This window comes from Salvelinus fontinalis, chromosome 14 (genome assembly GCF_029448725.1).
Source record: "Salvelinus fontinalis isolate EN_2023a chromosome 14, ASM2944872v1, whole genome shotgun sequence".
Lineage (NCBI taxonomy): Eukaryota > Metazoa > Chordata > Actinopteri > Salmoniformes > Salmonidae > Salvelinus > Salvelinus fontinalis.
In genome coordinates, this window is record NC_074678.1 from 15,482,441 (window position 1) to 15,500,704 (window position 18,264).

The 18,264-nt window shown below is 42.1% G+C and overlaps 1 protein-coding gene across 2 annotated transcripts in view; it reads right to left on the reverse strand.

Moving 5' to 3' along the window:
- gmds (GDP-mannose 4,6-dehydratase) overlaps positions 1–18,264 on the reverse strand; it is a 257,578-nt gene that overhangs the window by 1,134 nt on the left and 238,180 nt on the right. For both annotated transcript variants that reach the window (XM_055944036.1, XM_055944037.1), the window contains one exon: positions 138–206. In XM_055944036.1, coding sequence (XP_055800011.1) covers positions 138–206 — 69 coding nt within the window. The remainder of the gene's footprint in view (positions 1–137; positions 207–18,264) is intronic.

Here is an 18,264-nt window from a genome sequence, read left to right on the forward strand (position 1 = left end):
GTGCATCTCCAGTTCCACCATGGGTTATGTGCACACAGACACGCACACACACAAACCCACACGCATGCATGCACACGTGCACGCAAGCACACACATGCACACATATGCACACACGCAGAGTAAAGTGCAACACCCACCTCAAAAGTGATCTTTGCTTTCCAGCCTAACTTTGTCAGTGCCTTGGTGCTATCACCTTGCAGGTATTCCTGGCGAAAGAGAGGGAGAAACAAAAACAACTCATCATTCATGGCCACTAGAGAATGGTGTTTAGAATAGGGTAATTTTACAGTCAGAGTTCAGCAGAAACAGTACATTACAGTAGAAACAGTTGATACAGTAGACTTCCTGTTATAAAGACTTTAATTCCACCACTACCTATCGAAATCAAACATATGCACAACTCTCTATAGGATGCCTATAGGATGTAAACAGATATTCAGATCCTCTGTCTAACTCTCTTTCACACACACACAGGTCAGTATCCCCTCTAGGGGAAAGGGAGGTCACAAAGTCTCACTGGCCATCAATCCCAGACTCCCCCTCCTCTCTCATCCAGAGGGTGCCAGAGCATGATGAATTGTGGGACTCTGGTGGTGTAACCTCCTTCCTCCCTCATCCCCCTCTCTCCTCTGTTTCCCTTTTGTGTTCTGCACTGGGTTCACAATCCACTGAGACCACCAAAGATACAGCCTGGAAAATACCTCTCGCTCTCTCTCATTATCATTTTGTCACCTCACTCTCCCTCAGTTAAACAGTCAGCAATTTGTTGTTATCCTAAAAATCTACGCGTATCTTTGAACCGTACACAAGTTTGTTGAACAACCCTGTTACGTTCTCATACTCACTGTCAAGATTTCTACAGTTGATTTAGTAGTTAGCTACAAATTTCTTTCAGTAGAAGGAGAGTACGTATCAGTTACTCCCGATGTGCTCATGTCCATGGCTGAATAGAGATGTGAAATTATAAAGGCAGAGAGCTCCTTTTCTACCTGACACTAAAACATTTGAAAATGTCTGTTTCTGGGTGATCTTATTACACAGGAACGCTACAGCAGCATTAGCCTAGCTTGGTGCTACTTCAGCCTTTACAGAACAGGGACCCACATCTCTGAGCTGCTCCACAGCCCTCAATCACACTGGCTCACACACACATGCATGCACGCAAACGCACAAACTTTGTTGCAGTTGATTAAAGTTAACTACAAAACGTTTTTCATGTGTTATTTTTATTTGAAATGCAACCTCCAATCAATCTTCAAGTGCATTTTTTAAATGTTTTTATTAGTCCAGTCTTTACATCAGCCATCAGACAAAAGCTCGTCCCTCCTTTAGTAGTCAGTTCACAAAGTCCATTTGCAGTTCTACGCTACATTACTGACATTCAGTTCTGTTCCAGGCCTACAAACAGCCATATTTACAGAATCATTATTACAGCAATGGACGTCAATTATATAAAGTTATATAATTATAGGAGTTATTAATGGAGTAACTCCATAAGTACATTATGTTATATTTTTAAAGGAGAACATTTCGAAAGTGAAATTAATATCAGATGTTTTTGTCCCCAATAAAGGGGTTTCAAGGTGAGTTCGCCTCAGCTCATTTATAACGTTAAAAAGCTCTCGAAGCCTACTTAAACACTTTATAACCAGTCTGTTATAACACAAATAAACATGTGTCTAGAACGAACACTCCTCAATGAAAATAATAGGTGAAACAACATTCTCAAATAAGGCATATTAAAGTGAAATTGCATTATGCAACAATTCTTACAGCAATGTTGGGTTCAGAGCAAAATAATGATGAATGTATAAATAGTGAATAAAGAGGGAAAAGACTATAATGGAATCCCAGCCCCTACCATGGACTGACTATAATATTCCATGCACTGGCAGTATGTGGCCAGAGATGGCACTGCTGAGTGCTACTATCCATACAGAATCATCTTATGCCCCACCTCACCATGACAACATTACCTTCTCCGATCAACATAGCTGACTGAGGTGAGGTACACTTCCTGTTCCTGCATATCTATGATTGGTCAGTAGTCAGATGTCCATCTATCTATAAGACCTGGAATACAGTGTATTTATACTGATAAAGACCTGTCAAGTCCTAACACACTGAAGACCATAGATAGAACACACTTTAATTTCAGTACTCCCGCATAACAAAGAGTGCCGCTCAAAATCCAGGTAATCTACTATGAGTCATTTTGTACCTGGTGGATATCACACGTGAGGGATCTCTCTCTCACACACACACACACACACACACACACACACACACACACACACACACACACACACACACACACACACACACACACACACACACACACACACACACACACACACACAGAAATTCAACCTGCTCAGAGATTTAAAACCTAATTAGAACTGAGTCAACTCACCCCTAACTGACAGAGAATGTACTGAATTATTCAACAAGAACTACTAACAGATGGGGAACAATATAATCTTCATATGGATCTGATTTGGAACAGAATCCAAGGTCATGGTATATCCTGTTTAAAATAGTATTCTCCACATGTCTGGAAATATGCAACAGTGATAACAGAAATGTATTCTAGAAAATGTGCTATGTTGAGTGGATTGCTCTCTGAAGACAGAAGATTTGAGTAAATATTACATCTGTAGGGGCTTTAAAATTAGAGTGATAAAGCTATATCACACGCATCCTCAGGATGCGACCATGATCTGTTCACAGTCCATAAACCCCGCCATGCATCATGGGTAGTGTGTGTCAAGTTGCGATGGTCGCAGAAGAGGGATCACATAGGGAGAGACACAACGATGACAAACTGACTGTATACCTGATCCCTACAGGCAATGTTGCTTTCAAAGGCAACGCAGGTATCAATAAATGTTCATTTACGTCTGAGGTGAATCCGGAGACACCGAGAGAAATGGATGTTTCCTCTGAGTATATGGAAGTGCTGATGAAAGCGTTTTCCCTTTCTCTTCAGGTAGCCAGGAGCAGCAGCAACAACACCACACTACATCCTGAATAACCTCATTGCCAGTTGCCAAACCATCATCAATATCATCGTCATCACCACCATTGTCAACATCATCATCGACTCCTGAATCCTCCTTCCCCTCTTCCTTTCTACCATTAAAGGTGTAAACCACTCTCTCTGAATGTGATCACGGTCGATAAAGCCCACAGGTGATTAAGGCACTCTGAGTTGGCATGTAACGCTAAGGAATTCCAGTATCACTGAAAGTCCTGTCAAAGGATGTCATAAGGTGAATGCACCAATTTGTAAGTCGCTCTGGATAAGAGCGTCTGCTAAATGACTTAAATGTAAATGTAATAAATCACAGCAACCCTTTCACACAGCAGAGAGAGAGAACACTACAAACACATCCCAACATAGCCAAAGAGTTCTTCGAGCCGTTGAAGGGAAAGAAAGTTCAACATCCTCATAGAGACCTCTCTTTCTCTTCCCCTCTCTCTCACGCAGAAACACTCACAGGGGACAGGCTCTGAGGATCTGATGTGGTTTGGAGAGGCCATTGGAAGTGCTTCTGGTATTTGTATGACCATGGACATGAGGATGGATACAGACATCAAACAGTAGCAGCAATGAGACAGCAGTAGTTCAACTCAGTAAGTCTGGACCCCACAGCCTCAGCTGCCTCAAGGACAGACATGATTTCCCAGAAACCTTCACCCTTTGTAAGGTCACACAGACGAAGACTGAGTGTGTGTGTTTGCGAGAATGGTTTGTTAGTGTTCTGGTCCAGGTGTGAGAAAGACGGGGAAGGAATGAGAAAGCCAGTACAGGTATGCACATCCTCTCACTGGTCACTTCTCTACCCACATCCCCTCTTCCTCTCACTGGTCACTTCTCTACCCACATCCCCTCTTCCTCTCACTGGTCACTTCTCTACCCACATCCCCTCTTCCTCTCACTGGTCACTTCTCTACCCACATCCCCTCTTCCTCTCACTGGTCACTTCTCTACCCACATCCCCTCTTCCTCTCACTGGTCACTTCTCTACCCACATCCCCTCTTCCTCTCACTGGTCACTTCTCTACCCACATCCCCTCTTCCTCTCACTGGTCACTTCTCTACCCACATCCCCTCTTCCTCTCACTGGTCACTTCTCTACCCACATCCCTCCCTCTCATTTTCTTTGCCCACATTAACATACTCCCAGATTCTAGAACAAGAAACACAAAGACCGGGAAGAAAATAGAAAATAGTGAAACAGAGAGGGAGAAAGAGCCTGCTGGTTTCTCCCCAGGACTTCTAGACAGTATTAGCCACTCCCGTAAAAAGTTCAGGATCCTACCACTGAGAGATGGAGAGTTCCAGTCTGTGTGTGTATATATTCCTGTGTGTGTGTGATGGGAGACAGCAGGGGGTGTGTGAGTTATATCACAGGTTTCTTCCGCCATCTCCACGTGAGGCTCGGCCGACACACAACGTGGGTACTGAACTCTAAAGAGTGGCCCTGTCCCTCACACACACACACACACACACACACACACACACACACACACACACACACACACACACACACACACACACACACACACACACACACACACACACACACACACACAGTTAGAAGCATAATGTATATTTATATATGAGAGAAGGAGGAATATTACATAAATTGGGAGCTGTATCTATAATTTGAACTTTGAGTGAGTAACGCACAACGTATTGATTAACAATGAAAGAGACCAGTCTCTCTCCCTTCCTTCACCCCCCTCCATGATGATTGTTCTCCATCAGTGCTCATTAAAATTCCTGGGGGAGTTGTGTGATAAATATTTAGGTGGTTGAGGACACACTCTAAACACTCTTGAGGAGCAGAGTGGAGGCTAGCAGCAGATCGCACTAAGTGCCCCAACGCCACCGCTAAGCATTCTGCCTGCCCTTCAGCTCCAAGGACATTTGTATATGTGAAGTACTTACTGTCAAGATAACCAGCACAGGGAGAGAGGGGGCAAGATTGATAGCGAAGCCAGCCAACCGTGTGGTGTGTTTGTGTGTGTGGTGAGTATGAGATTTGAAATGCTTAACTTGCATGATCTAACCAACAGTGCAGTTATCAATATCAAAATAGTACAACTAACCTTAAGATAATAATATATATTTTTGAAGTATATATACACATACACACATACAGTTGAAGTCGGAAGTTTACATACACCTAGGTTGGAGTCATTAAAACTCGTTTTTCAACCACTCAAAAAATTTCTTGTTAACAAACTATAGTTTTGGCAACTCGATTTGGACATCTACTTTGTGCATAACACAAGTAATTTTTCCAACAAGTGTTTACAGACAGATTACTTCACTTATAACTCACTGTATCACACTTCCAGTGGGTCAGAAGTTTACATACACTAAGTTGACTGTGCCTTTAAACAGCTCGGAAAATTCCAGAAAACGATGTCATGGCTTTAGAAGCTTCTGATAGGCTAATTGACATAACTTGAGTCAATTGGAGGTGGAACTGTGGATGTATTTCAAGGCCTACCTTTAACCTCTCTGGGGTAGGTGGGCCGCAATCGTCCCACCTGGCCAATAGCCAGGGAAAATACAGAGCGCCATATTCAAATAAAATGATATAAAAATCAAACTTTCATTAAATCACACATGTAAGATACCAAATTAAAGCTACATACGTTGTGAATCCAGCCAAGCTTCTGATAGGCTAATTTACATAATTTGAGTCAATTGGAGGTGTACCGGTGGATGTATTTCAAGGCCTACCTTCAAACTCAGTGCCTCCTTACTTGACATCATGGGAAAATCAAAAGAAATCAGCCAAGACCTCAGAAAAGAAATTGGAGACCTCTACAAGTCTGGCTCATCCTTGGGAGCAATTTCAAAATGCCTGAAGGTACCACGTTCATCTGCACAAACAATAACATGCAAGTATAAACACCCTGGAACCACGCAGCCGTCATACCACTCAGGAAGGAGACGCGTTCTGTCTCCTAGAGATTAACGTACTTTGGTGCGAAAAGTGCAAATCAAACCCAGAACAAAAGCAAAGGACCTTGTGAAGATGCTGGAGGAAACAGGTACACAAGTATCTATATCCACAATAAAACGAGTCCTATATCGACATAACCTGAAAGACCGCTCAGCAAGGAAGAAGCTACTGCTCCAAAACCACCATAAAAAAGATAGACTTCGGTTTGCAACTGCACATGATGACAAAGATCATACTTTTTGGAGAAATGTCCTCTGGTCTGATGAAACAAAAATATAACTGTTTGGCTATAAGGACCATTGTTATGTTTGGAGGAAAAAGGGGGTGTCTTGCAAGCCGAAGAACACCATCCCATCCGTGAAGCACTGGGGATGTCAGCATCATGTTGTGGGGGTGCTTTGCTGCAGGAGGGACTGGTGCACTTCACAAAATAGATGGCATCATGAGGCAGGAAAATTATGTGGATATATTGAAGCAACATCTCAAGACATCAGTCAGGAAGTTAACTTCTTATGGCTGCAGGGGCAGTATTGAGTAGCTTGGATGAAAGGTGCACAGAGGTGCCCATATTAAACGGCCTGACAGAGGTGCCCATATTAAACTGCCTGCTCCCAGTTGCTAATATATGCATATTATTATTCAAATTGGATAGAAAACACTCTGAAGTTTCTAAAACTGTTTGAATTATGCCTGTGAGTATAACAGAACTCATATGGCAGGCAAAAACTTCCTGTTTGAATTGTTTCTGAGGTGTCAGATTTTCAACCATGCTCTCAATTAAAATGACAGCAAGATATAGATGAGTTTTCACTTCCTACGGCTTTCACTAGATGTCAATAGTCAACAGAACTTTGTCTGATGACTCTAATGTGAAGGGGGGCCGAAGGAGAAAGGAATGAGTAATCACTTCCACGGGCTGATCACACATTCACCATGTGCCTTCACATGAGTAGGACGTCCGTTCCATCGCTCTTCTAAAGTCAATTGAATTTTCCGGTTGGAACGTTATTCAAGATGTATGTTAACAACATTCTAAAGATTGATTCAGTACATCATTTGACATGTTTCTACTGACTGTTACGGAACTTTTGGACATTTCGTCACGTTATAGTGGAGGCGCTTTCTGACTTTGGAATTGTTTACCGAAGGTGCGAACCAAAGTAGCTAATTGGACATAAATAACGGACATTATCGAACAAATCAAGCATTTATTGTGGACCTGGGATTCCTAGGAAGTTCATCAAAGGTAAGGAAACATTTATCATGTATTTTCTGGTTTCTGTTGAGTCCAACACGGCGACTAATTTGGCTATTGTTCTGAGTTACGTCTCAGATTATTGCATGATTTGCTTTTACCGTAAAGTTTTTGAAATCTGACACAGCGGTTGCATTAAGGAGAGGTATATCTATAATTCCAGGTGTATAACATATATTATCATCTACATTTATGATGAGTATTTCTGTTGAAACGATGTGGCTATGCACTATCATTGGATGTTTTTGGAACTAGTGAATCTAACGCGCCAATGTAAACTCAGATTTTTTGTTATAAATATGAACTTTATCAAACAAAACATGCATGTATTGTGTAACATGAAGTCCTATGAGTGTCATCGGATGAAGATAATCAAAGGTTAGTGATTAATTTTATCTCTATTTCTGCTTTTTCTGATTGCTATGTTTCGCTGGAAAATCTTATTGTGGTTTGATGGTGACCTAACAATCGTTTGTAGTGCTTTCGCTGAAAAGCATATTTGAAATCGGACACTTTGGTGGGATTAACAACAAGAATACCTTTAAAATGATATAAGACACATGTATCTTTGAGGAATTTTAATTATGAGATTTCTGTTTTTTGAATTTGGCGCCCTGCACTTTATCTGGCTGCTGTCATATCGATCCCGGTAGCGGGATGCAGCCATAAGCAGTTAAAGCTTGGTCGCAAATGGGTCTTCCAAATGGACAATGACCCCAAGCATACTTCCAAAGTTGTGTCAAAATGGCTTAAGGACAACAAAGTCAAGGTATTGGAGTAGCCATCACAAAGCCCAGACCTCAATCCTATAGAACATTTGTGGGCAGAACTGAAAAAGTGTGTGCGAGCAAGGAGGCTTACAAACCTGACTCAGTTACTCCAGCTCTGTCAGGAGGAATGGGCCAAAATTCAACCAATTTATTGTGGGAAGCTTGCGGAAGGCTACCTGAAAAGTTTGACCCAAGTTAAACAATTTAAAGGCAATGCTACCAAATACTAATTGAGTGTATGTGAACTTCTGACCCACTGGAATGTGATGAAAGAAATAAAAGCTGAAAGAAATCATTCTCTCTACTGTTATTCTGACATTTCACTTAAAATAAAGTGGTGATCCTAACTGACCTCTAATACAGGGAATTGTTACTGGGATTAAATGTCAGGATTTGTGAAAAACAGTTTAAATGTATTTGGCTAAGGTGTATGTAAACTTCAGACTTCAACTGTACATACACACACATATATATATATTCTATATATATATATATACATACATACTCACACACACACACACACACACACACACACACACACACACACACACACACACACACACACACACACACACACACACACACACACACACACACACACACACACACACACACACTATCGTTCAAAAGTTTTGGGTCACTTAGAAATGTCCTTGTTTTTGAAAGAAAAGCACATTTTCTGCCCATTCAAATAACACAAAATTGATCAGAAATACAGTGTAGACATTGTTAATGTTGTAAATGACTATTGAAGCTGGAAACGGCTGATTTTCTATGGAATATCTACATAGGCGTACAGAGGCCCATTATCAGCAACCATCCCTCCTGTGTTCCAATTGCATGTTGTGTTAGCTAATCCAAGTTTATAATTTTAAAAACGTAATTGATCATTAGAAAACCCTTTTGCAATTATGTTAGCACAGATGAAAACTTGTTCTGATTAAAGAAGAAATAAAACTGGCCTTCTTTAGACTAGTTGAGTATCTGGAGCATCAGCATTTGTGGGTTCGATTACAGGCTCAACATGGCCAGAAACAAAGATCCTTCTTCTGAAACTCGTCAGTCTATTCTTATTCTGAAAAATAAGGCTATTCCATGTGAGAAATTGGCAAGAAACTGAAGATCTCGTACAACGCTGTGTACTATTCCCTTCACAGAACAGCGCAAACTGTCTCTAACCAGAATAGAAAGAGGAGTGGGAGGCCCCGGTGCACAACTGAGCAAGAGGACAAGTACATTAGAGTGTCTAGTTTGAGAAACAGATGCCTCACAAGTCCTCAACTGGCAGCTTCATTAAATAGTACACGCAAAACACCAGTCTCAACGTCAACAGTGAAGAGGCGACTCTGGGATGCTGGCCTTCTAGGCAGAGTTGCAAAGAAAAAGCCATATCTCAGACTGGCCAACAAAAACAAAAAATTAAGATGGGCAAAAGAACACAGACACTGGACAGAGGAACTCTGCCTAGAAGGCCAGCATTCTGGAGTCGCCTCTTCACTGTTGACGTTGATACTGGTGGTTTGCGGGTACTATTTAATGAATTCTACAATGTAGAAAATAGTAAAAATAAATAAAAACCCTTGAATGAGTAGGTGTGTCCAAATGAAAGCAATTGAGTTCGTCTGGCACACACACACACACACTGTTAACATTCTCATTAACCACACTATTCAGACGTGGACTCCCCACTACTGTTCCAGAGGCTTATTGTCTGTTACTGAGAGGGGGTCACACAAATAGAGGGGCCCTGTTCTGTTCCTGCATTCTATTATTCCTGAGGACGGGAAACAGATCATAATTCCTAGAGTCAGCAGAATGCTCTGGGAGAGGGAGAGAGAGATGAAGTGAGTGAGAGAAAGAGAGAGTTGAAGTGTGTTTGTCAGATACTGTGTTGGTCTTGTCTGTGTGTAACATGTTAATCAGCCTCAGGTTGTTTCAGATTGTTTGTTGTTATATCAAAGCAAACATGATTTCCCCTATTTAAACAAAATTATTCTCAACCACACTACTGAAAGACGAAGATTAAAAGGAGAAAAACAGAGGAAGAGAGAAAGGATGAGAAAGAGGGAGAAAGTGGCATTCTGCTCTCATCTTAATTGATGTGTAATTTCAGTAATGATCGTGCACGGAGGGACCAGAGTTTGGGACTGCTTTTGACACTTGGACCTCTATGTTCCTCTATATTCTGATAGAATTCTTCTAATAGATGTGTCGACATGGAGTAATTGTCTCTGTTAGGTGGAGTGTTGAGTTCTTCAACACACATTGAGACTCACACTTCAATCGCTGGTTGTAAACTGTTTTCTGCCCCTCCAAAAAGATTGAATATGTAGACGATTGGCCTTCTTTCTGGGACTCACACACAAACAGGACCAAGCCTGGGCTGCTGAGGAGTGATGGACTCCATCCTAGCTGGAGGGGTGCTCGCATCTTATCTACCAACATAGACATGGCTCTAACTCCTCTATCTCCACAATGAGATAGGGTGCAGGCCAGGCAACAGGATGTTAGCCTGCCTGCCAGCTTGATGGAGTCTGCCACTAGCACAGTCAGCGTAGTCAGCTCAGCTTTCTCCATTGTCACCGTGTCCGTGCCTCGATATACGTCAGGCAAAACTAAACATGGCGGTGTTCGCCCTAGAAAATTCACTGGAATAAAGACATCCTCCATTCTTGTCGTTATTTAAGGAGTATGTAATAATATCTCACATCTAAAAATAGGACTACTTCATGTTAGATCCTTCACTTCTAAGGCAGTCATAGTCAATGAACTAAACACTGATCATAACCTTGATGTGATTGGCCTGACTGAAACATGAAACACTCAAGCCTGATTAATTTACTGTGTTAAATGAGGACTCTCCTCCAGGTTACAGCAGTGACCATATCCCCCGCCACGGTCATACCCTGGATCTAGTTTAGTCCCATGGAATAAATATTGTGGATCTAAATGTTTTTTTCCTCATAATCCTGGATTATCGGACCACCATTTTACATTTGCAATCGCAACAAATAATCTGCTCAGATCACAACTACGGATTATCAAAAGCCACGTTATAAATTCTCAGACAACCCAAAGACTGCTAGATGCCCTTCCAGACTCCCTCCACCTACCCAAGAACTTCGGAGTACAAAAATCAGTTAACCACCTAACTAAGGATCTACATTTAACCTTTCGTAAAACCCTAGAAGCATTCGCACCTCTAAAAACAAAAAACATTTGTCACAAGAAATTTGCTTCCTGGTATACAGAAAATAACCAAGCCCTGAAGCAAGCTTCCAGAAAATTGGAATGTAAATGGCGCTCCCCCAAACTGGAAGTCTTCCGACTACCGTGCGATATTGAAGAGCCCTCACTGCTGCGCGATGAGCCTACTTTTCCAACCTAATTGAGGAAAATAAAAACAATTCCAAATATATTGTTGATACTGTCGCAAAGCTAACTAAAAAGCAGCCTTCCCCAAGTGTGGATGGCCTTTACTTCAGCACTACACAGACCTGCCAGGACCAAGGATCAATGGAGATACCAAAGTTTTTAAATCCAGTCTCAATCAACACATTCATGAAAATAGTCATGGCCTCTAAACCTTCCAGCTGCCTACTGGACCCTATTCCAACTAAACTACTGAAAGAGTTACTTCCTGTGCTTGGCCCTCCTATGTTGAAAATAATAAACGGCTCCCTATCTTCTGGATGTGTACCAAACTCACTAAAAGTGGCAGTAATAAAGCCTCTCCTGAAAAAGCCAAACCTTGACCCATAATAAAAAAATTACAATTATAAATCGGCCTATATCGAATCTCCCATTCCTCTCAAGACAAATAATGTATACAAAACACTCCAGTCTGGGTTTAGACCCCATCATAGTACTGAGACTGCACTCTTGAAGGTGATGAATCCCCTTTTAATGGCATCAGACCAAGGCTCTGAATCTGTCCTCGTGCACCTAGACCTAAGTCCCGCTTTTGACACAGTCGATCACCACATTCTTTTGAAGAGATTGGAAACTCTAATTGGTCTACACGGACAAGTTCTTGCCTGGTTTAGATCTTATCTGTTGGAAAGATATCAGTTCGTCCTCTGACAAATCAATGGTAAGTTTCGGTGTTCCTCAAGGTTCCGTTGAAGGCCCACTATTGTTTTCACTATATATTCTACCTCTTGGGGATGTCATTTGGAAAAACAAAATGTCAACTTTCACTGATATGCGGACGACACACAGCTGTACATTTCAATGAAACATGGTGAAGCCCCAAAATTGCCTACCTTGGAAGCCTATGTTTCAGACATAAGGAAGTGGATGGAAGCAACCGTTTTACTTTTAAACTCGGACCAAACCGAGATGCTAGTTCTACGTCCCAAGAAACAAAGAGATCTGCTGTTTGATCTGACAATTAATCTTGGTGGTTGTACAGTCGTCTCAAATAAAACTGTGAAGGACCTCAGGACCTCTGGACCCTGATCTCTCTTTTGATGAACATATCAAGAATACTTCAGAGAGCAGCTTTTTCTATCTTCCATATATTCTTATAACTTTGTGTCCAAAAATTATGCATAAAAGCTAACCCATGCTATTGTCACTTCTAGATGACACTACTGCAATGCTCTACTCTTTGGATTCCCGGATAAAGCACTAAATAAACTTCAGTTAGTGCTAAACACATCTGCTAGAATCTTGACTAGAACCAACAAATTCAATCATATCACTCCAGTGCCTCTCTACACTGGTTTCCTGTTAAGGCTAGGGTGGATTTCTCGGTTTTATTGCTAAATTACAAAGCATTAAATAGACTTGCCGCTACCTATCTCTCTGATTTGATCCTGTCGTATATACCTACACGTACGCTACGGTCACAATAAGGTATACAGTGGGGCAAAAAAGTATTTAGTCAGCCACCAATTGTGCAAGTTCTCCCACTTAAAAAGATGAGAGAGGCCTGTAATTTTCATCATAGGTACACCTCAACTATGACAGACAAAATGAAAAAAAAAATCCAGAAAATCACATTGTAGGATTTTTAATGAATTTATTTGCAAATTATGGTGGAAAATAAGTATTTGGTCAATAACAAAAGTTTATCTCAATACTTTGTTATATACCATTTGTTGGCAATGACAGAGGTCAAACGTTTTCTGTAAGTCTTCACAAGGTTTTCACACACTATTGCTGGTATTTTGGCCCATTCCTCCATGCAGATCTCCTCTAGAGCAGTGATGTTTTGGGGCTGTTGCTGGGCATCACGGACTTTCAACTCCCTCCAAAGATTTCTATGGGGTTGAGATCTGGAGACTGGCTAGGCCACTCCAGGACCTTGAAATGCTTCTTACGAAGCCACTCCTTCGTTGCCCGGGCGGTGTGTTTGGGATCATTGTCATGCTGAAAGACCCAGCCACGTTTCATCTTCAATGCCCTGGATATCATAAGGCGAATGCATCAATTTGTAAGTCGCTCTGGATAAGAGCGTCTGCTAAAAATGACTTAAATGTAAATGTGTTCTTTGGATGCAACTCAGCATTCTTTGTCCTCCAAACACGACGAGTTGAGTTTTTACCAAAAAGTTCTATTTTGACCATATGACATTCTCCCAATCTTCTTCTGGATCATCCAAATGCTCTCTAGCAAACTTCAGACAGGCCTGGACATGTACTGGCTTAAGCAGGGGGACACGTCTGGCACTGCAGGATTTGAGTCCCTGGCGGCGTAGTGTGTTACTGATGGTAGGCTTTGTTACTTTGGTCCCAGCTCTCTGCAGGTCATTCACTAGGTCCCCCCGAGTGGTTCTGGGATTTTTGCTCACCGTTCTTGTGATCATTTTGACCCCACGGGGTGAGATCTTGCGTGGAGCCCCAGATCGAGGGAGATTATCAGTGGTCTTGTATGTCTTCCATTTCCTAATAATTGCTCCCACAGTTGATTTCTTCAAACCAAGCTGCTTACCTATTGCATATTCAGTCTTCCCAGCCTGGTGCAGGTCTACAATTTTGTTTCTGGTGTCCTTTGACAGCTCTTTGGTCTTGGCCATAGTGGAGTTTGGAGTGTGACTGTTTGAGGTTGTGGATAGGTGTCTTTTATACTGATAACAGGTTCAAACAGGTGCCATTAATACAGGTAACGAGTGGAGGACAGAGGAGCCTCTTAAAGAAGAAGTTACAGGTCTGTGAGAGCCAGAAATCTTGCTTGTTTGTAGGTGACCAAATATTTATTTTCCACCATAATTTGCAAATAAATTCATTAAAAATCCTACAATGTGATTTTCTGGATTTTTTCCCCTCATTCTGTCTGTCATAGTTGAAGTGTACCTAAGATGAAAATTACAGGCCTCTCTCATCTTTTTAAGTGGGAGAACTTGCACAATTGGTGGCTGACTAAATACTTTTTTGACCCACTGTACCTCCTTATTGTCCTTAACATTTTTAAGAAAACAGCTGGAGGCAGGGCTTTCTCCTATAGAGCTCAATTTGTATGGAATGGTCTGCCTATCCATCAGAGACGCAGACTCGGTCACGACTTTTAAGTCTTTACTGAAGACTCATCTCATCAGTAGGTCCTATGATTGAGTGTAGTCTGGCCCAGGGGTGCAAAGGTGAATGGCAAGGCACTGGAGTGACGAACCGCCCTTGCTGTCTCTGCATGGCTGGCTCCCCTCTCTCCACTGGGATTCTCTGGCTCTGACCCTATTGCGGGGGTTGAGTCACTGGCTTACTAGTGTTCTCCCATGCCGTACCTATAAGGGGTGCGTAACGTCGTGCCAGGCTTTATTCGCTATACTCGACTTGAGTGGGTTGAGCCACTGACGTGATCTTCCTGTCCAGTTTTGCGTCCCCTCAGGCTTGCGGTGGAGAAGATCTTCATGGGCTATACTCAGCCTTGTAAGTTGGTGGTCTGTTAATATCCCTCTAGTGGTGTGGGGGCTGTGCTTGGGAAAAGTGGGTGGGGTTACAGCTCTAGAACCATGCCTCAGAACTACCTGGCCTGACGACTCCTGGCTGTCCCCGTCCCCAGTCCACCTTGTAGTGCTGCTGCTTCAGTTTCAACAGTTCTGCCTGTGGAGATGGAACCCTAACCTGTTCACCGGACGTGCTACCTTGTCATGCTGCTGCTCCAGTTTCAACTGTTCTGCCTGCAGAGATGGAACTCTGACCTGTTCACCTGACGTGCTACCTTGTCCCGGACCTGCTGTTTTCGGCCCTCTCTCTCCCTCTCTACCGCACCTGCTGTCTCGACCTCTGAATGCTCGGCTATGAAAAGCCAACTGACATTTACTCCTGAGGTGCTGACCTTTTGCACCCTCTACAACCACTGTGATTATTATTTGACCCTGCTGGTCATCTATGAACGTTTGAACATCTTGAAGAACAATCTGACCTTAATGGCCATGTACTCTTATAATCCGAACCCGGCACGGCCGGAAGAGGACTGGCCACCTCTCAGACCCTGGTTTCTCTCTAGGTTTCTTCCTAGGTTCCTGCCTTTCTAGGGAGTTTTTCCTAGCCACCACGCTTCTACATCTGCATTGCTTGCTGTTTGGGTTTTCTGTATAAGCATTTTGTGACATCTGCTGATGTAAAATGGGCTTTATAAATACATTTGATTTGATTTGATTTTACTAGCATTTTGATAGTGTTCTGATTGTATTCTGATAGCAGTTTGATTGGATTCTGATTGGATTCTGATAGCACTCGTGCTAATAAACATTGTATTTGTGCCTAGATACAAATAGAACAGATATACAACTTCTGTTAGTGTTCTGAAAAGGTTAGCGCAAACTTAATGCTCTCAGGTTTCTCTGAATGTCTGGATCCTACAGGTCTATATTATCGTTCCATTTCCCCCCGTCTTGGCCCATGTTATCACGAGCTCCATCTCCACTCACCCCTTAGCCCTCATATACACCAATACATACCATATAGACTACATACTGACCTCCATTCACACACCTCCTTTGGCAAAGGCGTCACAGAGAAGTGAGGGCTAGGGCAGCTGAGACAAATGCCCTTACAGCCACCCGTGTGTGTGGGTGTGTCACAAAGAGGAATGGGTCGCAAACGAATGTTTGTGCACACGCACACACACTATGATGGAGTGCAGGTCATTGGGGTGCTGGGGCTATTCTTCAGGGCTGAGGTAAGTGGTAAAGTGAGGTGGTTCCACTAGAGATCAACACAAAGCTTTCTGCTGTCTACTGCTCTTAGCTCCATAGGATTTACTGCTGCTATTTGTCTCTGTACTCCTCCTGTAGAGCTTTCTTCAAATACTAGCACATACACAAACAGTCTTGTTTAACTTCTTAGCGCTAGGGGTCAGAATATATATATATTTTCAATAATGTGCCCAACGTAAATGGACATTTTCTCCAGCCCAGATCGTAGAATATGCATATAATTTACAGATTAGGATAGAAAACACTCCAAAGTTTCTTATTCTGCAAACGAAAACCTGAGAAAATGTAACCCGGAAGTGATATTTAAATAAAAAATCTGTGTTCCCTGGCCCGTCTAACCTCCATTTAAAGGGGTATCAACCAGATTCCTTTTCCAATGGCTTCCTCAGGCTGTGACCAGGCTTTAGACATAGTTTCAGGCTTTAATTTGGAAAAAATTAGCTTTTTCAAAAGTAGTCGGGTGTCCTCTGAATATTTCCTGCGCGCGAGAGAGGGGCACCCCATTTTCCTTTTGTCTCTTAATGAATAGGTTATGGTCCGGGTGAAATATTATCGATTATGTTTGTTAAAAACAACCTTTGATAATAGGTTGATAATAAAAAACATTTTACATGTTTCTACGACCATTACGGATACTTTTTGGAATTTGTCGAACGGAACACGGCTTTGATTTTCTGAACATAATACGCAACCCAAATGGCGTTATTTTGTGATAAAAGTAATATTTATCGAACAAAAATAACATTTGTTGTGTAACTGGGAGTCTCGTGAGTGGAAACTTTCGAAGATTATCAAAGGTAAGCAATTAATTTCATTGCTTTTCTGACTTTCGTGACCAAGCTAACCAAGCTAATATAAGTCTAACTGTTTTAGCATTGAAAGCTACACTCACAAAAGCTTGGATTTCTTTCGCTGTAAAGTATATTTTCAAAATCTGACACGATAGGTGGATTAACAACAAGCTACGGTGTGTTTTGGTATATTTCACTTGTGATTGCATGATTGTAAATCTTTTTAGTAATATTTTTTAATCTGATACGTTTGGAAATTTTCATCTTCCTTTCAGCACCGGAACGAGGCTGTAGTTCTCAACATAACGCGCAACCCAAATGGCGTTTTTTTTTGTTATAAAAGTAATATTTATCGAACAAAAATAACATTTATTGTGTAACTGGGAGTCTCGTGAGTGCAAACATCCGAAGATTATCTAGGGTAAGCGATTAATTTTATTGCTTTTCTGACTTTCGTGACCATGCTAATTTGGGGCTAGCTGTTGTAGCATTGAAAGCTACACTCACAAAAGCTTGGATTTCTTTCGCTGTAAAATATATTTTCAAAATCTGACACGATAGGTGGATTAACAACAAGCTAAGCTGTGTTTTGGTATATTTCACTTGTGATTGCATGATTATGAATATTTTTAGTAATATTTTTGCATTTGGCGCCCTGCAATTCTAGCGGTTGTTTAGGAAAGGGACCCCGTAAAAGGGATCCGTAGTGCAGAGAAGTTAACTAACCTTGTGGGGACACACAATTGATTCCCATTCAAAATCCTATTTTCCCGAACCCCAAAATAGTATTTTTCCTTGTGGGGACCAGCAAACTGTTCTGGTACTCACAAGGATAGTGAACCCACCCACACACACACTCTTTATCTTTCTGCAGAGGAATAGTTGAGCTCTTTAACCAATGGAATGCATGGATTTTACACAGACCATTTGGATAAACTTTGTGTGAGAGGTGTGTGTGTGTGTGAGTATGTGAGTGACTGAGTGACTGAGTGACTGAGTGACTGAGTGACTGAGTGACTGAGTGACTGAGTGACTGAGTGACTGAGTGACTGAGTGACTGAGTGAGAGAGAGAGAGAGAGAGAGAGAGAGAGAGAGAGAGAGAGAAGGCTTGAGCGGGCATGCCCGTTCATCCTGGGTCATTGCATTTTGAACTGTCCCCCCTTCCCTCCTGCCATACCCCGTCCTCTTCTCCTGCCTCACTCCCCTCCTCTTCTCCTGCCTCACTCCCCTCCTCTTCTCCTGCCTCACTCCCACCCTCTTCTCCTGCCTCACTCCCCACCCTCTTCTCCTGCCTCACTC